The sequence below is a fragment of the Neofelis nebulosa genome, chromosome 7 (assembly GCF_028018385.1).
Source record: "Neofelis nebulosa isolate mNeoNeb1 chromosome 7, mNeoNeb1.pri, whole genome shotgun sequence".
Lineage (NCBI taxonomy): Eukaryota > Metazoa > Chordata > Mammalia > Carnivora > Felidae > Neofelis > Neofelis nebulosa.
In genome coordinates this window covers 49,552,971-49,576,400 of record NC_080788.1, presented here as the reverse complement: position 1 = coordinate 49,576,400, position 23,430 = coordinate 49,552,971, and the positions used below count along the sequence as shown (strand labels likewise).

The 23,430-nt window shown below is 36.6% G+C and overlaps 1 protein-coding gene across 1 annotated transcript in view; it reads right to left on the bottom strand.

Annotated features, from left to right (window-relative positions):
* Positions 1-5,531: 5,531 nt before the first annotated feature.
* Positions 5,532-23,430, bottom strand: part of PRTG (protogenin) — a 128,598-nt gene continuing 110,699 nt past the window's right edge. Inside the window, exons 16-20 of the mRNA XM_058737650.1 lie at positions 16,249-16,431; positions 14,764-14,884; positions 13,074-13,239; positions 10,573-10,677; positions 5,532-10,111 (exon numbers count right to left, since the gene is read on the bottom strand). Coding sequence (XP_058593633.1) covers positions 9,707-10,111; positions 10,573-10,677; positions 13,074-13,239; positions 14,764-14,884; positions 16,249-16,431 — 980 coding nt within the window. The 3' untranslated portion in view covers positions 5,532-9,706. The remainder of the gene's footprint in view (positions 10,112-10,572; positions 10,678-13,073; positions 13,240-14,763; positions 14,885-16,248; positions 16,432-23,430) is intronic.

Genomic DNA, 23,430 nt, shown 5'->3' with positions numbered 1-23,430 from the left:
TTCCTTGCTGCTATTCAGTAAACGCCCGATGAAAACAATTCTTAGATGCATTAGTTAGGCTCTATTCCTTTTGCTTGGAGTGGACTCTATAATCATCCCATACCAGGATATAAAAGTCATCATTCTATAAAGTGAAAACTTTTATTCTCCATTCCCCAAAAGAAAAAGAAGGTAAAAGAACACATGTTTTCTTTTTCTTTTTTTTTTTTTATAACTAAGGAAAACTTTTATTTAAACTGTGCAATCAATCAGTATTTAGACAGCAGTTTCATAAACATTTTGGCATTTAAACTTTTACTCATTTTTGGCATGACCTGTAGGATAGTATATAAACTACCCTGGGGAGAGGGGAAATACTAGGCAATATTTACTATGATGCTAGAAAAAGAAAACAAACCCACATTAAACAAAATAAGTTTTAAGAAGACATTAAAAAGGTACATTCAAAATCAAGGCAAACATTTGCTTTCTTCATGCAATGGAGTTCACAGAGCTGATCCCCTGAGTCAAATATAAAATTAAAATAGCTCAGCTCTAGAGTCCATTAGCTAGTCTGCAAATGCTGCCCTTACAAGAAATTGGTATACAGAGTGAAAGGATCCAGAACACCCATAATATGAAATAATATAGCTGGCTCCCACACTTTCATTTAATTCACATCTTTGAAAAAAAATAGAAAAAATAGCGCATACACAGACATAAAATTTCGTCCAACAACAGCAACAAACAGACAAACTTAGGTAATATATGCCCTCTACTCTACTGATAGGCTAAGGCAATGTGTGTGTATTCAGGCTTTGCAAATTCCTTTAACAGGCTCAAGTTGCTAATCATCAGTAATCCTTTTCATTTGCAAACAGAATAAATAGAATGTGGTAACAGGAATAAGAAGGTTTTAGGTAAAAATTTAAAATATTTTTATTGTTTTAAAGATGGTTCTGTAGAAAAATAAACTTCTGTAGCATAAATTTTTAAGGATGGTTTAGGAGTTAGAACTGTGTCTATATGCCATGAACTACTTACAAGATATAAATGAGTAAATCTGCAAAGATGTTCAGATTCATGATAATCATTAATGCTTCCCAAGAAGCTTTAAAGGTAGACAAGTAATCTACATATAGATGCCAGTAGGTGTTGCCCTCTAGAAAATTCACTCCAAATAGTTTAGAGAACTGTTAAGACGTTCGGTAACCTTGAAAAAGTAGATGTTAGAGAACCCTAAAAATGCACTTTCTCCTCACCTATCTACCCCCTCTGGGGATATTTGACTCTTTAAATCTTTAAGAAGCCAAAATATCAAAAAAATAAAAGATTTAGAGGAGCAGAGAGACATGGCTGAGGCAAGGCTCAGCCCGGGAAGTCCAGGGACATGATGCACTCTGGAGCCTGCACACTAGCCCCACAGTGGCTCCTGGCCAGAGTTGCCTACCCAGTGTCCTCTTGGGCCCTGGGCGGAACTGGTGAGGGTAGGGAGTCGCCGATGCCAAAAGGAAGGAGGATCCATCAAGCTGCTCTTTGGTGCTGAAGGCCAACTCACAATAACAGCTACAGCTCCCACTCCATAAATAAACTTCCTGTCTTTTTCAAGGATGCATGGCAATGGAACACAGTCACTGCGCTGTGGGGGAAGCCTGAACCAGCCTATCTGGAGAGGCCACATGGATAAGCACAATGGATAGGAACTAAGGTTCCCAGATGACTGTCACCATCAACACCAGATTGGCTGCTATGGCAATTCCTCTACAATCAAGATTCGGAAGCTGTAGGATCCTTATTGACATCTTACCTCATAGTACTCTATGTTCAGTGTAGTAGTCTGGAAGTAAGTTCCCTAGTATATGGTCTAATTTTTAACCAAAAAAGCCTCCACAATAAATGGAAACTGTAAGGAAAGAGAAGCCTGGAGGTCCTTGCTTTAGGTTTGAATTTTGACTATTGCTTGAATACCCAGGATTCCAGGAATGATGTCAGGCATCTAAAGCTAAAATTCAAAATTCATGAGTCCTGTTTTCATGGTCTTTATAAACTAATAGGAATAGAGAAGCATTAAACACAAATATAAATATAAAATGCAAATATAATTTTTTAAAAGTCATATTAAACTGATATTTTAAAAAGCAAGATACTGAATAATTACAGAGGCTATCCAAGTTAAGCTAGGAAGCTCTTTATAGAATGCTTTTCATAAGAAATTTCATTTATGGCAATTCCTGAAAGACATTTAAGTTTAGTAGCTGTGAGGGAATGGGGTACATCCAAACAAGTCTTAATTATCTCTGATGAACTTTTTTACTATGAAAAATAATGTTGTAGAAGAATACTTTTTTCCAGCTTTGTTGATATATAGTTTAAATTATGTATTACATCAGTTTAAAGAGTAAATTTTGATGGAATTTGGTAATTGTATACAGTCATGTAAATAACACCATAATAAAATGTAGAACAATATCATCTTTAAAAAAATGAAAGATTTAAATTGAGGTAGATGATTTCATGTTTAGTACTACTCTCAAAAAGTACTGTCAATTCCCATTTCCTCTTATAGATTTTCCTACATTACAGATGAGTGTTTAAATACTAGTCTTTATCTTTACAACCACTTTTGTCTGTTAGTTTTTGGTGCCTACATAGGCAATGCAAACATTTTTCATTTTAGCATAGGAAAAATGTCATTGAAAAGGCTGACCTGTAAAGAAAAAAAAATCTGTTAAATGTTTCACAGCCTCACAGAAATGACTTTCAGATTATAATTATTTACACTGGAATTTCCTTTTAAGTTTTCAAAGTACTATTGCTTCATTCTGCACAACAAATTATCCTCGTTTCATGGACAGAGAAGGAACGGAGGTAGGTTAGGAACTTTCTTACTAGCCAATTCTCAAAATGGTAAATGATTAGAATTTAGGTGCTCCAGTAACTAATACTTGTTCTATTATATGACCCTCCCTCAACTTTGCTCCCTCCTAAATTAGTGTGAAGATTTAATTAGGTTGTAATTCATATAAAAACTACTGACTCTTCAGATCTAGCAAGGAAGGATGATTGGTTACACGCCTGGCTTTTTCCAGTTAATAAATTCCTGTTTGGATACAGGGACTATAGAAAAATCACAAAAGATAAACTCCAATTCTGAATACTTAATATATCAAATGCTTTAATAGATAGGGACTCCAGAAACCATGACTACTCTATTTCTAATGCAACCCGAGGCACAAGCATCAGTTTTCAGGCATAATTTTGGCAAGAGAAATTGAAAGTTTGAACAGAGAAAAGACGGAGGTTAGGAGATGACAGGAGGTGAGTTACAGCTCAGTCTCCTAAATTTCCCTTGTGAATAAATGGACACAACTTAGACTTCTCTCTGTTGGTTGGCTATTACTATGTGGGCAGGCTGTGTTGACACAGTGGAACGTACCATGAGCCTTGGTAATTAAATATAATTTCTTAGCTGAGAAAATGTATCTTAGTAGAAATCCTATCTTGGCTAAGCCACTTAACTAGCTGTGATCTTTGGCAAGTTAGATATTTTAAATGTCAGTTTCCTGATCTTTAAAATGGGGGGAAATACTTGCTTTGCAGAATGTAGTAGTTTGTAGAAATGAAGTGTGTGTTTGGCATACTGCAAATGCTCACTAAATCACATTATCTCTTCCTAGAGATTGGAGTCAAAAGCAGCTGACAAATGACCAGCACTCTTGTCCCTACTCAAAATGTCATCATGGTCTCCACCCCATGATGGAGATAGCTTTATCTTCTTAGTTAAGATATACTGAAAATTAAGGGTAGAATTAGAAACTCTTTCAAAACTGAAAGAATGCTTCACTTGAATATCCAGGAGTTAGAACCAACTAGAGCTGTGAAATCTAAAGCTTTCCAGGAAAAGGGACAACTGAAATCAAACACAGAGAATAATAAGGAAAATAACATTGCTTAGGATTTGCACATGCTGATAAAGTGAGTGGAAGCTCTTGCTGAGGTTGATGGGAAATCAAGGGGTTACCAAACTTTAAATAATACAGCTGGTGAAGCTGAAGAAATAAACCTGATTTAAAAGGTAGAAAGGTGGTGGGGTGCCTGGGTGGCTCAGTCAGTTAAAGCTTCCGACTTTGGCTCAGGTTATGATCTTCCAGTCCATGGGTTCGAGCCCCCTGTCAGGCTCTGTCTGTGCTGACAGCTCAGAGCCTGGAGCCTCCTTTCGATTCTGTGTCTCCCTCTCTCTCTGCCCCTCCCCCACTTATTCTCTCTCTTTCTCTCTCTCTCTCTCTCTCAAAAACAAAAATTTTAAAAAAAGGTAGAAAGGCCGCATGTTGTAAATATGCTTTTAGAAGATAATGAGTGAACATGAGTATGACTCTGTTCATCTACTGAGTCCCTATGTTTGAGGTCTTTTTCCCCCAACCCTCCCCAAACAACATAATTACTTGAGGGAAAAGCAGAAAGTTCAACTATACGAACACTTATCAAAAATTTCTGATGAACTTCCATAAGAGCCAAATACTTAGGAAACTTTCTGTTAAACACACAGAAATGAGATGTTAAACTTACAAAGCACATATTCAAAAAGTTTAAAGCTGAATTGTTTTTTGCAAGTGATCTAGACAGAAAGTTTAATGTGTACATTTGATAAGCTATAATGCAAGGTTTTCATAGCTTTGAACTTTTGAAGATCCCTAAGGGGTACATCAGACTTCCAATTTCTGTAATGCACATTTTGTGTATGAAAATTCTATAGTAATAGTGTAGGCAAAATAATGGCCACTCACAGAAGTGCACACCCAAATCCCTGGACTCTCAATATGTTACCACCATATGTGGCAAAGGGACTTTGCAGATGTGATTAAGTTAAGGATTTGGAGATGGGGAGATTACCCTGGATTATCCAGGTGGACCCAATGTAATCACATGGGTCCTTAAAATTGGAGAACCTTTCTTGGTTAGGGTCAGAAAAGGAGGGATGATGGAATCGGCGTCAGAGTGATGCTACATTGTTGGCTTTGAAGATGGAAGGAAGAGTCCACAGCCTCTAAAAGCCAGAAAAAAAAAAAAAACACACACAAGGAAACAGACCTTGATTTATCCCCTGAGACCTACAGAACTGTAGGTCTGACCTACAGAACTGTAAGATAATAAATTTGTGTTGTTTTAAGGCCATTAACTTTGTGGTAATTTGTTACAGCAGCCTTAAGAAAATACAGCATCTGATAAAAATGCAAGACTGTCATAATCTTAAACACTTTCAAAGGCATAAAAAGGGAAACTGCCTGAGAAGATTAAAGCCTGCAAACATACACATTGCATTAGCCTGTGATCTTATGTCCTGAGCATAAATCAACTTAACACAGAATTCTATGTATGTGTTCTTCTAAACATCAATAAAAGTCACATTTAGACAAGTGGTTGTATATGGTGATCTCCAGAACCCTTTACTCTGTGCTCACAGCCCACAAAAATTATTTTGACTATTAAACCAAAGCAATTTTACCAGAGATCCATGTGAAATATTGTCAGGAACAAAGTTTACAAAATATATGTTTAGTCTTAGAAAGATCATGACTCTTTTCCATATATTTGGAACTTTTTCTTTTACATTCAGTATTAAAAATTTACATTCAATGAAATATAAACATATATGTGAATCACAGTAGCCACCACTCAAGTGGAACCACATCTGGATATTCTTGCATTAAAAACAGACAAAGATACTTTCAATTTCATCTTTTTTTGTGACACTCCTCAAAGGTGTCTTCATATGGACTTGACAAATGATCCTGAGTAGTCAACATGAGCAAGTTTCTGGCAGAAGTCCTTAACAAAGTCTAGACAAACTAATGCAAATCACTGTCATTGTTTCCAATGCTGGCACTGTTCTTGTTTGAAGCAAAGGCAAATAAAGGCATTTCACTGAGCATCTAATTGCCCTGGTGTGCCAAAGCAGATCTTTTATAAGCTACTTAGTGGATAAAGCTGTGTCCTTGCTTTTAGGCTAATCAAAATATAAAACTCCAGATTTCATTAAAAAAATTTTGGTTTCATCTAGGGTTCCCCTAAACTTTGAAATATTAGGCTCCCTTGATGCAGTTAAAATATTTCAACTTATGGACAACTTTCAACATCTATCAAAGGACGCTCACTTAAACAGTGATATGATTTCTTGGCTTATATAGCCCACTGCTCCCCACAGGTGAGAACATCCCTATTATTAAGGGACTGCCGCAAGCCTCTGAGTTAACCAGGTAATGCTTTAACAAGAGGAAGACTGTACAGGCTAATTCAGGGATTGCCATATGCTCTGGAATGGAAAAACTTGCTGAGATTTCTGTTGACATCTCTCACTCAAGGTGATTAGGAAAGTAATCACATCATTTGGCAAAAACATCCTGTGGCTGAATCAGCAGATTTAATGGAAAGTCCCTGTGTATGCTATTTGGATACAGACTGGGTTCTGGAGAGACATGTTTGGTTGACATAAAAACAAGAAACAACAGTTTAATGTACAAATAAATGTCTATATGTGGAGATAACCTTAAATATCTTTGGTTTTTTTTTAATTTGCTGATAAAAAGTACTTGAATAAAAACACTGATAAATACCAACATAATCGTATTGCTTTTAATTATGTAAACTTAGCCCTTTGATATCTTTTGCTACTTAAAGCTAGATTCCTAACAGCCTCTAAATAAAATTATTTCAAATCTGCTCATCTTTACTTACAGACTAATCTATATATTTTAATGGTCTTTGGTATGAAAATACTGATGAGCAGAATCTTGTAATATTTGGCATAAAAATGGCATGCGTGTGTCAGTACTTACAGCAAGTAAGGCTTTGGAAAAGAAAACAGTTACCATTTGCATATCAGCCCTGTTGGAATGAAATACCACGAAGTAACACCACTATGAGAGATGAGAACCTTCAGGTTTTAGTTACAGTTTCAGACTTAAGACTTCAAAGAAGCTAGCTTTGGCCAAGTAAAAAGAAGTCTTTGGTGTATACTAAATATCTTATTCAATGAGACCAAAATATTTATCTTTGGTGAAAAGATTTTCTTTTCTCTCCAACAAGTAGTTTCAACAATTTAAAAATACTTTAATACTGTATATGAAGATTTATTTGCTGAAGAAAAAAAATTACACTTGAAATTCTTTGGAACTATCTGCTGGTAAAGAACTTATTTTAAATGCTCTGGTAACAATAAGGTAGTTGAAATTACTAGTCTATTTAACTACAACAATCAATATAAACCCTATTATTTTGGGTTAGTAACTACTTACATAAGCTTCATACCTATAGATATTTCTAGTTAATTCAATTTGGGGGGAAATTATAGTCAAATGTTTACCTTCTACTGAAAATTCTTTGGTAACAGGATTATTATGAAAAAAATCTGTATAAGAACAAAATGAAAAGGTGAAAAAGTAAAAATGTACTGGTAAATAATTAGCAAATAGTTATAGCCTAAAGATCTACAATAACTATGGGCCTATTCATCAAAAGCCAACCAAACAAAATACTTTCCTTAAGGGCTTTCAGATCATCTTTTTTAGGCTTTTAAAATGATTCAAATTCATGCAGTCCTGGACATATCTTCCATAACCATAAAGGATGATGTTGCAACTTTAGATTTTATTTGCTTTTTAATGAAAGTTTAAAAAATAAAATGAACTCGTTGTATTCATTAATTTTGGATGCTGATAAAAGTTGGCCCCACATACCTACTTACAAACCAAAAGACACCATACCCTGTCAATTTGCCCATGCTTGCATGAGGCAGCTTAAAAGTAACAAAATGTTCCCTGAGTACAGGAAAAAAATAACACTAGAAAAACTTTAAAAGGAGGTAGTATAAAACAGGAGCTATAAAGGCAGGAGCAGCATTTTCCCTTGCCTCAGATTGTTCACCTAAAGCTCTGCTTTTTTTGTTTTGCCATGAAGCCCAGACTTAGATAACTAAATGGGGACTTTGAATTTAGTTCAGAAGTGATTGCTGGCACGTAATGTTGGTCTGCTTCTGAACACATCCAGTTTGGCACAAAACTACAAACTAAGAAACAAGAAGAAATGCATCATCAGACAATGGGATAGGAGATGATGGAGGCGGGACTATTATCTAGTAATATTCTTTTGATTTTAGAACACCGTTTAGCATAGCCTGTCCCCCACCCCCATAAACCAAACGTCTCAAGGGAAAAATCTATTAAGATTCCTTTTAAAATGAGGTTCAGAAGTCATTTTCAGATAATGTGAAGAACTACTTATGAAAAAATATATATATGAGGCCCCCTTTCTACACCATGTGTTTAATTCTTTTTCCTCTCCCACTGTTGGGTACCTGGTAGGTAACTAACTCATGACTGAAAGAAGGCCTATTCTAAGTGGCTGAGTAAACAGTTTGCTGATTTCAAACCAGCAAGAGGATTAACTCACTCCTGGAGTTAGCATTCCACATTCACAGCATTGACACTGAAAGAAGATTAAATAGAGTACCAAATTCTCTTAAGAATTCAAGAAAATACAAGAAAGGTGGTAGAGCCTTGAATACTTATCCCTAAACAAAACCTGCATAAGAACAAACTAAAATGCTTTGATAAGATGCTATACATCAAAAACACTTACTGATAAAATCCAAGAAACTCTTAAGGCAACTTCTTGTATTCCTGTCCTAAATAACTTCATGAATACTAAAAAGGTATAAGGCAAAGAATTTCATAATATAAGACAGAAGGCACTGTTACCATGATAACCTCTAGTTCATTTTATGGTCTACTGTTGCATTTATCTTTATTCTTAAAATTTTATGAAATTTCTTTACCCCCCCTTTTTTTTTAAAGCCAAGGTGGGATTAAAAACAAAACCAAAAGCCTAACTGATTCTCTTTAAAAATCTGTTTTCTGCATGGAGGTTTACAACGAATTCTGGAAATATTGAGGATGCTTTGCAAACTACACAGTGCGGCCTTTGGCCAACTGTCAGGCAAAGGGGAAGGGGGAAAAGGCACGGCTCTAGGCAGGCTGAGGTTGGGATACAGCAGATAAAGCACTCAGACTCTAATGCCCAAAACATAAAGGCCCTTGAAACAATAGTATTCTCTATATGCTACTGAATAGTTCTATTCTCAAAAGAGAGACACTTTCTTTGTTTTGATCATTCATTAAAATCAACAGTCCCACTTTTTCTCTTCTCTGTGGTTTGACAGTCTGCACAGCCAGAGGTATTAAATTATCCAAACCATGCAGATGTCACAGCTTTCTTTAAAAAAATCAGAGCTTCAGATAAACATTCTTACCCATATACCTATATGACTCCTTTGATCACACACAGTACACACACAGCAATGAAAACAAAATGCTACTAGGAAGTATCATTGGTTATGTAGCTGAGATAAACTATCACAATAAATGAGGTAACTAAGTTGTCTTCTGAGTTTGCCATCTGGCAAACTGAGGTAGATAGTCAGCAAAGGGGCTTTCAAAAGTCTTCCCTTTGCTCCAGTGATATATTTTATAATCCAGTCAAATATCTTGACTGTCTTTTCACATTGCTGACAAACATTCAAAATACGTGAGTTTAAAAATAAAAAACAAAACACATTCAAAAAAAAAAAAGCTGAAATACCCAATAAGACATCCAAATTTTCACAAAAGGCTTTGGCTCCCTGTTCATTGTCCTTCGAACAGACTTAAAGGCGAGAATACCTGAACATGGCTCTCTAGATTGGAAAATCATTCTTATCAAAGCGTAGCATGGCCGATGGTGGCTGCAGAACTGAAGGGGACATTTGCTCAGCATCTAGCGGCACTGCAGGGTCTTCACCCTTCCTCGCTGAGGGATCTCCACCTGAATCACTGCCAGCAAAGGAACTGGAGGTCAGGGGCGTGGTGCTTATAACTGAGGACAGGTGTATCTCATCATTGGACTCGTGGGAGAACCTCCCAGAATCCCCAGTCTCGTGGCTGCCTTCACTATTCGCTGAATGCTCAGTATCAGCTACAACACCAAAGGGTCTTGGGAAGCTGGTTGTCTGACCTGGGGAGCTGGGAGAGTCTTCATCGCTGATTAACACAGTAGTGCCTGGCTGGTAAAAGCAGACCGCTTGAGCAAATCTTCTTTGAGGCTAGACAACAATACATAAGACACTGTCAGTGATGATAGAGTGCTCTTGAAAAATAATATATGGTTTTACATATTCTATATATTGAGATAGCAATCTGTTCAAATACATGGGTGAAAGGCCATCATCACAAAGGGATTATCTAAGTCAGTAGTTCCCACCCAAGTGGCTGTACATCAGAAGTGTCCCAAGCCTTCTTCAGTAATTTCTGATGCATATTCCTGCCCCATCCCTTTCTCCACTATCCCCCTTTCCCTGCTGAAAACCACAGCTCTGATTACTATTCCAACTGTCACTTCGGTGATCACGCACCATGGATTTCCATAGAGTCATGCTCGAAATTAATAAAATCATATCCAGAGAGAAATGAAAATTAAAGCATTCATTTACATTTTCCTCTCTTTTTAATTATCATTTCATAATACCGTGGGTTGCCAAAATTTTTTCTCATTTAGATGGGTTACCTGTTCAACTTTTGTCTTCTTGGAATCTTGGAAAAAAAGCCATTTTTTCTTAGAGTTGTTTTTAATTATAGGACCATAGCTATTAATTATAAGATCAGTTCCTCCCTGGAGAAAAAAAAAAGGAGAAAAAATAAATATTACAGATTTCAGTTTATGTCAGTATATTTCAGTTTATTTCAGTTTATTTCAGTTTAACATGTAAGATGTAGCACACAAAATTTTTAAATGTTAAAAGAAAAAACATCAGAGACATCACTGTTTCTTTTTTCACATAAGCAGTACACAACAAATTCAGGGTATTTGTTAGTGATCAAAAAGACGTAATAGATTTATTCTTAAGAGAAATATATATGCTGAAGTATCTGCTGTGAAGTGTAATAATTCCAAAAATTATTTTCAAACAGTACAGGAAACAAAAATATCAGAAATATACAAGTACGACAAGATACTGACAATTATTTGTACATTCATTACATTATCCTTTCAACCTTTCCACATATTTGGAAAACTTAAAAAGCAGTGGGGAAGAAAAACAATGGGTCTGCATATGCTCAACACTGCTCAACAATGGCAATAAATGGAGGGTCAGTAAGGGAACTGAGAGATCCATTCTCCAAACTGGCTTCTCTGCTTCATATAGGCCTCCCTCTGTTCTGCCTCTTTCTTTCTTTGAGAAAGTGAGTGGGGGAGGGACAGAGGGAGAGAGAAAAACGGTAAGCAGGCTTCCTACCCTCAGCACAGAGCCCGACAAGGGGCTCCAACCCAGGAATCGTGAGATCATGACATGAGCTGAAATCAAGTCAGACACAATTGACGGAACCACCCAGGAGACCCTCTTTTCACTTTAGATTCTCTCTTTTTTCCCATGTCTTCCTCCCCACACCACTTTTCCTCAGTCCTTTCTCATATGCAGTTCCAAGTTGGTAACAGAACCCCAATGTATTTTAGTATTTCTTTGCTTATTTAGGAGTTTTAGGATCCAATGTTCTAGATTAATTTGTGATAAGCTGAATGGCTTACATGTGTATCAGAAAACACGAGCTAAACCACCAAATTAAACGAATTATTAATAAATTAATAATTAAGTTATTAATTATTAACAAATTAACTAAATTAAAAAGACAAGAGGAGTAGCAAAAATGAATTCATTATTATTTACTCATATACAGCACTGCGCTACATACAAGGAGGTTGCATCTGTTAAAGATAATTGTATAAAATTTAATATCAACATTTCTTGAATGTTATTAGACTTCTGTTATTCTAAATTTTAGGGAAGGGCTGGGGAAGAATTTATACTAGGATTTGTCAAACTTTCTATGTAAAGAGTCAAATAGTAAATATTTTAGATTTTGCAGGCCTTATATGGCCTCTGTCCCATTTTCTTCTCTTCTGTTATATATTTTTTTCAAACTACCCTTTAAAAATGTGAAAAAGATTCTTAGCTGGTGAGGGACTGGCTTGGGCGAGGTTATAGTTTGTGGATACCTGATTTATACCACATTGGTTATGAGAGTATTATAATAATGCATACTAATGTTGCAATGTGACTAAAAATAATTTTCAGTTGGTGTTCCTAATGCTCATCATTGTACTGTTATTACATATAGTGGAAAGGACATGAAGTAACATCCTCCAATGATATTTCTTTACTATATCCAACCTCCTTAGTCTATAAAGGGAAGGATCTTGAGACATCTACTTAGGTACTCCATATTTTTAAAAATATTGTTTGTACCTGGAATGTTCTGATGTTCAAGGCAGTTAAAAAAATCAACCAAACTAAGTATAAGAATGGATTAATAAAGGGGCGCCTGGGTGGCTCAGTCGGTTAAGCATCTAATTCTTGACTTTGGCTCAGGTCATGATCTCACGGTTCATGAGTTCGAGCCCCACACTGGGCTCAGGTTATGATCTCACGGTTCTTGAGTTCGAGCCCCACACTGGGCTCTGTGCTTATAGCTGTCTCCCTCTCTCTCTGCCCCTCCCCTGCTTGCTCTTTATCTCTCTCAAAATAAATAAAAATAAACATAAAAGGAGAGGGATTCTGTCTCCCTCTCTCTCTGCCCCTCCCCTGCTTGCTCTTTATCTCTCTCAAAATAAATAAAAATAAACTTAAAAAAAAAAGAATGGATTAATAAAAAAACTGCATACCCAGTAAATACAAGGCAGCTCAAATTATAGTAAATATAGATTAATGACCCTGGTGTCCTTATCTAAGACATGTTAGTTCCATATAACCACATCTAATCGAATTTATGCTAACTTCTCATTTTTTTCTATATCTCTCTAATCCTTTATACCTTTATGCTTTATCTATCCTTATCTTCTTCTCCCCAAATATTTTATGTAAGGAAAAGGAAACTGTTTTACATTTCTTCAAGTAGAGAATGGATGAAATATGCTCAACATATGATTTTTCAGTAGTAAATTTCACACATAAAGGGAAGACGAACTGAGGGAAGGATTATGCAGCAAATCAGTATCTCAGCTCAGAGTACCTTTGCATCAATGAAGCTGTTTGGCATTATCATTGGCATTAAGGATTCTTCATTTTCTACAGCTCCTTCTAGGTTCTTTCCTACTTCATTTCCACTGGCTAGGGAGGCACTAGTACGAGGTAACTGTTGAGTTCCATTCTGTGCCGTCTTGGAAGCAGATGATTTCCTGAAATATTGCAATAGGAAATCTTCTAATTTCATAGGAGATCTAGACAAATGTACCAAATTTGGTCTACAATCACAACTTCGCAAACAGTGGAGTTCTTCAATGCTTGTTTCTCAAATATCTTTAGAAGCAGAGTATTAGATTTTTATCTCCCAACTCACTGCTGCAAACTTTTGTGATTTGAAGAAACTTCTGTATTTCTTTTTGCCCCAATATCTGCTTATATAAAATTACTTTTCACACTTAAGAAAAACCTCAATAGTTACAAAAGTACTATTATTTATTGCTATTGATTATATCAAATTTATGTAGAAAATTATAATTTTAAAATTCACACGTTCCCTTTCAGGTCGGCAGATCGTCCATCACACTAACGTAACAATTCAGGTGCCAGTTAATGATGGTAAATTTACCATAGCACTTTTGCAAGATTTAGGTATCACTAAAACAATGTGCAGAAAAATTTTATAAAAAAATTCTTAAAGTGAGAAACGTATACAGCAAAACTAAGCCAGTTAAATATATAAAAGGATGTTAGAATTCTTTCTTTAACATAATATGCTTTCTGAGTACGTTTTTATGCACAAGTACAAAACTTACAGGGTAAATTCTGATAATCAGTGCTAATGGAGGGAGTCTAGTGATAGGGATTATCCAAAAATAATGTGTATCTGAGTTTGCTTTTTTAAAATACAGTAAAAAACTTTAGGATAAATAAAAGCAAAAGCCAAAACATAAAAGGTTAGATACAGACAAATTTACTGAATACTGAGGGTTTAGCCCAAGTCGAACTACAAATAAGACTAACAATTTATACAAAGGACAGATCCCTAATTATTGTATTTGTTTTACCCCATGTCTGGAGAATCCCAAACACATGCCCTGTGGAGGAAGTAAGGGAGGAGCTCTCAATGGCAGGCTACTTAAGTGTGAAAATATTCCAGAGAGTAAGGAATCTTCTCAATCAGCACATACATCAGATTAAGTGTGCCATTTTAAAAAAGAAACCAAAGGATATATTTTGTACTTCTCAAAATAAAAAGGAAATGAGGAAACTAGGGTCTCATTGAATATTTTATTGGTGGGGCACTTGGGTGACTCAGTCGTTAAGCGTCTGACTTTGGTTCAGGTCATGATCTCACAGTTTGTGAGTTCAAGCCCCATGTTGGGCTCTATGCTGGCGGTTCAGAACCTGGAGCCTGCTTTGGACTCTGTGTCTCCCTGTATCTGTGCCTCTAGCCGCCTTGCTCTCTGTCTCTCTGTCTCTGTCTCTCAAAAGTAAATAGACATTAAATTTTTTTTTCTAAAGAATATTTTATTGGTACAGTTTTTTCAAAGGGCAAAAAAAATAATCTCCTCCCAAAGTGAGCACATCTCTATAGCAATTAAGAACTGAAATAACATTATTTTAAAGTGGAAAATCCCAGTTGCTCCTGAAGGCCCTTGACCTCAATTTGCTTCCTGTGGTTACTGTAATTTAAATGTTTTTTAACCACCTCAAAGTGTCTAGCAATGGAAACACACCTGGCTTTACTTCTGTATATGAGGATGAGAACGCAGATGAGGATGCAGGTCAAGGCTATGCCAACGCCCACAGCAATGCCAGTCATCGATTTCTGGTCCAGATGGTAATACCCTGAATAAACTAGAAGCAGAAACACGTACACTCAGAATCAATCAGAAAAATAAATGGTTCCATTTATCATAATTGATAAATGCTTTTCTGTAACTTTTCTTCCTCTCATAGGAAAAATTTTTGGCAGTATCTGTGTCTAAGCAGAAAAGTATTACTCTTGTATTGGTCATCTCAAAGATCAGTTTATCTTCGCATAACGAAGATTCCAAATACAAGTTCTAAATACTACATTATTACATCAAACATGAACGCCAGTGCATAACTTACAATGCTGAAAGACACAAGGCATATATGTTTCTTGATGAACCAAAGGGTAGCTTTCATGTCATATTACCTTAAAAGCAGATCTTGTATATTAAAGATTAGTTTTCCATGTACATGTTTGCATTTACTTACCAGGGCTCCTCCAACTTTAATGTGCACATGATCACTAGGAGATATGTTAAAATACAGATGCTGATTCACTACATTGGGGGTGGGGCCCATGATTCTGCACATCTAATCTAACAAGCTCTCGGGTGATACTCATGCTGCTAGTCCCTAAACGCTCTGAGTAGCAAGGTATTTGAGAAGTGAATATGAGCCTCGCTCTCCTTTTCCCATGATAAGGTAGCTACCACTGCTACCTCCCTCCAGTGCTTAAAGCTCTGCCCTTTCTCTTTTTTTTCGCTCTCTCCTTCCCTGTCTTTCTCTTCTCTCACCACCCCCCCCCCCACACCTGCACACATAGCAGTAAGATACTGAATGACTACCCGAGGAGCTACGAGCCCTGTCAAGTTCAGCTGGCATTTCCTCCATTTAAAGCCCCTCCCTCTCCACAGGCCCACTTCCCCAAAGAGGAGGAAAAGAAGGTGGCTTGTCCTGTACGACAGGAGGCCCTGGTTTCCTTCAGGACATGACAATTGCCCTGAATGGAGTGAGGGTGTCTCTTTAAAGATATTTCTTCTATTTATTGTTTTTCTGGAGAGAAACAACTTTCTCTCTGGAAAGGCTGTTTTTCTGTGGTAAAAACTCTTAATGAAAACCATGCTTTCAGCTTGAACACCACAACCAGCACTGCTGTTTATTTCCACGAAACCTCTCTGGAAGCCTACTCCCATCAGTCCTCGGGCCATGTGGCTCCTTTGTCTTGGTGGCTGCACAGCTGGGAAGAGAAGTAACTGGGACACAGTGGTCTGAAAACTGCAGTTAATTCTGAGGTAAAGTTTGTTTACTTCTAGGATGCAGGGAACAGCCATGGAGCAACAACTCAAAGAGCTGAGTGAAGGTTTAGGGGTATGGCCATGCTAGGAGAGGAAAAACAGTACAGAAGAGCTGAAAAAAAAATACTGTACATTCTTAAGAAAAATCAGTGACTGTGGCAGTATACAGACCTTTGGCATCAGCAGAATCCAAACGCTTGGGCCTCTGATTTGACTCAGAGGTTTCCTTTGGAAGGACTGCCAGTTCCACAGAATTTGAAAAGGGTCCTTCTCCCACCTCATTTGATGCAGATATCTTGACAATGTACACATTTCCTGCCACCAGGTTTTCTAGCAAAGCCATGGTTATTGCCCCTATAAATATATCAAATTACAAATTTAAGTAAACCTTATTTATCTTTTAAAAAAACACACAACCATGACCCTTTATTTGAAAAATGTTTTCCTGATTATAAAAGTAACACATGTTTATTGTAGAACATTTGGAAAATACAGATGTAAATAAGGTGACAATCTCCCTTTGTTAACATTTTGATTTGTGTGTGTGTGTGCACGCGCGTGCATGCGTGTTCCTGCATACATGCATACACACTGTACATGTATGAGTACATATTTCCTACATGAATTTTTTATATTTTAGAGTTTTCACTTAACGTTGTACCATGCGCACTGCCTCTATATAATCCTTCTCTGTAATTTTGTTTTAGGAGTTTTTTAAAGTTGTATGTATTTTTGTTTAGGTTTTTATATAATGTTTTTTATCCCATCAGATTTTATATATACATAAAATTTGCTCTTTACATACGTATGGATACAAACAGCATTAAAAATTCTTTAGAATATTTCAAACATAGAGAGTATTCTAAAGAGAAAAAAAACTCTTTAGAATATTTCAAACAAAGAGAGAATGGTACAATGAAGCCAGATTCAACAGTCATAGTTAGATTTTTTAAATCCAATGTGAAAGTCTTTTTTTCTTTTAGAAAAAGGGATGTTTAGGGATCCTTTAGGGATGTTTAGGGATGCCTGCCTGGCTTAGTCTGTGGGGCATGTGACTCTTGATTTTGAGGTCGTGAGTGTGAGCCCCACACTGGGTACAGAGATTACTTAAAAAAATAAACAAACAAAACGGAAAAAAAAGAAATGTTTAAACTATTTATAGTAATCACTTGTGACAGAGGATCTTGTTCTTACTTCTTAAATAGAAACAACACAATTATTTTTGAAAGTATGAATATATTTCTCACTCTCTCAATCATTATCTAAAATTTCTTGAAAATAAAAAGGAAGGAAAATGCTGGTTATGTAGGAACCTCAGAGTGTTGAAGACCTAGATCTCAGATTAACTATCGAAACTACCACTGATATTCTGCTTAGCATCTACTATCCTCCAAAGGAACCATCACTTAAATGTATATATATATATATATATATATATATATATGGTATCAAAAGATCTTTCCTCTGTTGGCACGATGGCTAAGAAGGATTCCTATATGTGTACTGTTATTACTTGTGGGGTCTCTCTGCTCTTGCTCTGCCACTGCACTAAAGTATTTTTTTACAAAAGGGATTCCCACCCTAGGAATTAATTCTAACGTTAATAATGTAGATGTAAGAGTGTCCAACGAGAAAGTTGTCCCAAGCCTGCATTTGTGGGCTGATATTCACAGGGAACCTAGTTTCCCTAAGATGACTTCATCTCACTTTTTCCCCGACTCAAAGCATCCTTATAATGGGCGATGGGCATTAAGGAGGGCACTTGCTGGGATGAACACTTGGTATTATATGTAAGTGATGAATCACTAGGCTCTACTACTGAAACCAATACTACACTGTATGTTAAATAACTTAAATTCAAATAAATAAATTAAAGAAAATAATAGCTTCAAAGAGCTTATAGCAGTCACCCCCAGGCCAGACCTCACTATTCTCCTACACTTGCTAGAGTATATTTCATTATGCAAGTGAAATGTGGGGTGATCTCAGAGCTCAGGTCATGATTCAGAGGCCACCTCTGAGGTCACATGGTGTGAGGCAGCTGAAGCAAGTAGCTAGGCGAGGGCTGAACATACTTGTTTTCATGTTCTCTGGTTTCAGCTTGGCCTGAAGACAGTGTGAGCTACATGAGTACACAACTGTTAAATAAACAAACTGACCCTTATTTAGAATCAGGAAGAGTCTTTCTATGGCTACCATATTCTCAGCCAGGTGAATTTAAAAAAAACAAAGATGTATTGTGACAGGTTACAGTTAGCTAGAAGGAAAATCATTTCAATTTCTTTACAATAGACATATAAATAAATTGAGTTTTCATTTTAGCATAGAATACTTTACATTAATTTTTTAAAGTGCTTGGAAAAAACCAATCCCTACCTGAAATTAAAAATCTTTTAAGTTTTATAAACAGATGAGCTGTGTGGACATGTCCCATGAAAAGAATCGTCCTTCACACCAAAAAGGAAACTAACATTCTGGCTCCTTTCTGAAGAACAAAACCGTTTACTCAAAGCAGTTCCCAAATGTTGAAGTGATATGCCTGTCCCTATATTCTCCCAGCAGACTAGCTCAATCTCAATTAATGTGACTACTCTGGTCCACAGCTGTTCACATGTATCTTAATCTTTAGCTGTTCTGGAGTTTCACAAACCAGACAGTACAATAGCCTCAGTGTTGGATCAATGTTGATCAAATGCTGGCATGCTCCCAACTATGTAATTTGTGACTTGGGGCACGTTACTGAACTTTAATTTCCTCATGGGGGCAATAATTCCCACCTCATATAATTATTAGAAAGCATTAAATAAACTACCACTGGCAAGTCTCTGACATAAGTGTATACACTCAATGAAAGGGAGTCTTCTTCCTCACCTCTGACCTTCCCTTCTTTCCCTTCTGGAAGACAGAAATATTTTGCACATTTGAACAGCTTAAGGTGGCTAGCATAATGCTTCATATAATTCTCAGTAAACGCCAACTGAACTTCTATTAAAATACGAAATACCTGTCACCAAAGGAGTGTTCATTTAGGATAAAAAAGCAAAGGGAAAGATTTTGAGGCTGGAGAAGCACTCCAGAATGCAGTCTCAGAACTCACTTCTGTCTTCACTAAGTGATTGTTTTCTAGTCCTATAGTTTTAAAGATCACGTACATGGTGATTATTTCTTAGTTATACCACTAACTTTTCCACACCTCTCCCATGATTTTAACCCTCACACTGTTTAATCAACCTCTGTACGTGAAAAAACCAAGCCTTTGATTTATCTTGTCAATTTTGCTTCTCTTTTTTCCTTACACTCCGTATCAATCTGCAGCAAATCTAGCATGCTGTTGTTTCAAATTGTGTTCTTATAGCTTCTTACTACATTCCTCATGATCACTCCTGTCCAAATGCCCATTAACTCTCACGTGGACAGCTGTATGTCCAATGGTCTCTTCAACTTCTACACTTACCTGCTTATAATCAGTTTTTCAGGTGGTTGCCAGAGTAATCCTTTAAAATTTTTTTTAAGGTTTATTTTTTTTATTTTGAGAGAATTGTGAGTGTGAGTCAGGGAGGGGCAGAGAGAAAAGTGAGAATCCCAAGCAGGCTCTACACTTTTAGTGCAGAGCCCAGTGCAGGGCTCTAACTCATGAATCATGTGATCATGACCTGAGCCAAAATCGGACGCTTAACTAACTGAGCCACACAGGAACCCCCAGAGTAATCCTTTCAAAATGTAAATCTGATCAAAGTCTCCAATGTCTTCCATCTCTCCTAGAATAAAATGTGTGGTCTATAAAGTCCAGCCTATAAGATCTGCCCTTGGTTTCCTTCCCCCTGATCTTCTACTGCTTGCTCTGTCCCTTACTCTAGCCTCTCTGGCCTTCTTGTTCCTCTAACATGCTAAGCACACTTCTGTCTCATGGCCTTTGTACTTCCTCCTATATCCACATGGCTCTGCTCAGATGACTTTTCTTCCAAAAGAACTTAACCTTACTACCTCCATCACTTTGTCTCTTCCCCCATTGTAGCTTTCTTTATAACATTAGGACATACCTGAACATTTACATATTTGTTTGTGTGTTACCTGAGATATAAGTTTCAATGGGGAAGGAACACTGTTTTGTTCACTGTAGTACTGCCAATGCCTAGAAAAGAGCCTGTCACACAGTAATCTCTCAGTAAGAATTCATTTAATAAATCAATTTGTTCCTACTATTGGTATTCTATTTGGCAAATGTTGAGTTAAATGGATTCCTTTACTGAAGGACTTTAATTTCCAGCGTGAATCCCTAATAGGCGGAAATGATATCTTTATTTAGACCAAATTTATTTATTCATAGAACTTTTTTTTTTTTTGAACAAGGGACATCTTGGATAATCTTGGGACACTCACATTATGAGAAATAGAGTTCAGGAATTGCTATAATATAGGGCATAATTTCTCAGTGCCTTTTAGATTTTAAAATAATTGACTAGTTTGTGATGATTTACTGCAGATCAGGAAGGTAAAGACTATAATTTCTGAATCACTTTAAATTATACACAAGTATAATTTCATATCACATTTCTGCCCCATCATTTCACCATGTACAATTTTAGCCACAAATATCATCTGGTCATCATGAACATTTTTTTAAATGTTTTCATTAATGGAGAGGACTGGGTCACTCACTCGGTTGAGTGTCCAACTTCAGCTGAAGTCATGATCTTACAGTTTGTGGGTTTAAGCTCTGCGTCAGGCTCTGGGCTGACAGCTCAGAGCCTGCAGCCTGCTTTGGAATCTGTGTCTCCCTCTTTCTCTGCCCCTCCCCTGCTCACACTCTATCTCTCTCTCTCTCTCAAAAATAAACATAAAAAAACTTTTAACGTTTTCACTAACGAGAAAATCTTATTCCACTTGGTAATAAATATGTGAGTTAAATATACACATAAAATGTATAATAAAATATGTATAGAAGATTAATAGATATATAGGAAAGAAATACTGATATTTTTCCTCTTCCTTTTCCCTCATCTTTCTATCCTTTTACCTTTTCTGAAAGTTGCCATAATTAGACATGAAAGACCATTTTACATTCTATTTCTTTCTTTAAATGTCATGTTGTGGTTTTGCTTTTGGTTTAAAAGGGGTGCCTCCGGGGTGCCTGGGTGCCAACCTCAGCGCGTTGAGCGTCTGACTTCGGCTCAGGTCATGATGTCACAGCTTGGCTCGTGAGTTCGAACCTCGCATCCAGCTCTGTGCTGACAGCTCAGAGCCTGGAGCCTGTTTCTGATTCTGGGTCTCCCTTTCTCTCTTCTCCTCCCCCACTCACATTCTGTTTCTCTCTCTCTCTCCCTCAAGAATAAATAAACATTAAAAAAATTTTTTTAAATAAAAGTGGATGACTCAAACCATTTATGTTTTTTGCTCTCAAAAAAATAAATTCAATGGTTTTTTTTTAACCTATATTATTCATTTTGTCCTCTATGAAATACTAACATTAGCTATAAAAAGGCGTTCTCTATACTTAACAAAAGACAAACGCTTTTTGCTAAGAATGTGTCTTAAAATCACAAAAGTAGGATAATGGCAAAAATAGATTTTTTCTCCCATGCATGATTATATAGTTAGAAAGGCTTATATAGATGTAAAAACCTGCAATTACAATCCATTTCACTACTGGGTCATCAGTGAGGCAAAATACTGTTTTCTGAACCTTGTTTGAAACTGACAAATGAATGCAATGAAAGGAACCAAAACAAAATACTGTTTCTTTTTAGCCAGGTACAAATGAAGAGCTAAAGGGAATATGTGCTTCTGTGATAAATTACTTATAAGATTAATTACTTATAAATAACACCTCATTAAATCAAGTTTGTCAAATGTGTCAATAAATCATTTTGGAATTAACTAAAACTAAAGTATACATTTAAAGAATACTGTGGTAGCCTGTAAGACTAATAGCCCTAAATAAATGGTGCCTCTGTCTATCCACACCCAAGGGCAGTGCTCTCCCACACTAACTCTGGGCTTGCCTATCTGATTTGCCTTGCCCAGTGGGACATTAGCAAATATGAAACAAGCAGAGGCTTGCAAAGCTTTGTACGTGCAGCTTCCTCCCTCTCCTCCTGATGCTGGAACTCTCTCCTGCTGTTTTTAAGCTACCCATACTCTGTTGAAATCATGAGATGATTTTAGTCTCATGAGTGACCTCAGAAGAGACCAAGAGAAAGACTGCCCAGCTGATCCCAGTCCAAATTGCTGACTCACAGAACTGTGAGAAAGTAAGATGGCTAATTTTTAAAGTGGTTTATTAGGAAGCAATAGATCAATTGATACACACATAAAACTGCATTGCTGTCAAGTACTTATTACATTCAAGCTTCTTCAGTGACCAGGAAATCATTACTTAGTGGAGCTTCTACAGAATGAAAAATATGAATATATGACTCTTAAAATTCCAACTAAAGTCACCACTTGTTTGTTTTACATTTGCATAGAGAGTTTTATATTATATCCACACGAGTTTTATATTATATCCACACCTATTTTAATTAGGTAAATACTCCCTTCAAAAGGTAAAATGTATGAAGAAATATAAACACTGCAAAGTGTTTAGAATATGTAGATGGCCAACAAATTTCCTTCTTAAAATCCTTCTTAAGTTTTTAATTGCTTGGCAAGCTGTTCTTTTCCCAGTATGCATGTCTGAATTAAGGAAGCGCCAAAATAATAAAGCTTTACCATTTATGTGATGGCCCATCTGAAAACTGGTATGTGAGACTTGTCCAAATGGAAGATTCAAAAATTTAAAAAGGATAGAATGATAAAAGCAGTAAGAATGTTAAAATGTTTTAGAATTTAGTTTTTCTCAGCTAAAAATAAAAATCAGTGTCACAAAAACTAAATTCAGTGTTCCTATGTCCCATTCAGCTTTTCCCTGTACTTAAGTGGACCCTAGTTATTTATATGGGCCAATTTATTTGTAAGTGGGCCGTTTTAGTAGCTGTATACAGGTCTGCTACCTTCAACCAGGTCTTCTTCCAGCGTTTGCTACTCCAGGGTAAGACACACCACCACTAGAAATCTAGTAATCATCTGTAACGATTCTCCCTTCCTTACCCCTCTCCTTCTCTACATAAACTACCCAGTCCTGTCAAGTTCACCTCCCCTGTATCTTTTAACTGTCCTCTCCTTTCCATCTCAATCCTCAGTGATCTCATCCAGGCTTATTGTCTCTTTCCTGGACCACTATAGAGACCTCCTAGTCTCTGCATTACTCTTACCCATTTCTCCTGGACCAAACCCCTTCTATTCACAATATTCAAATGTGAATCACATACTCATGCTTAAGATATGCTGATGGATTCCCAATGCTCTCTGAAT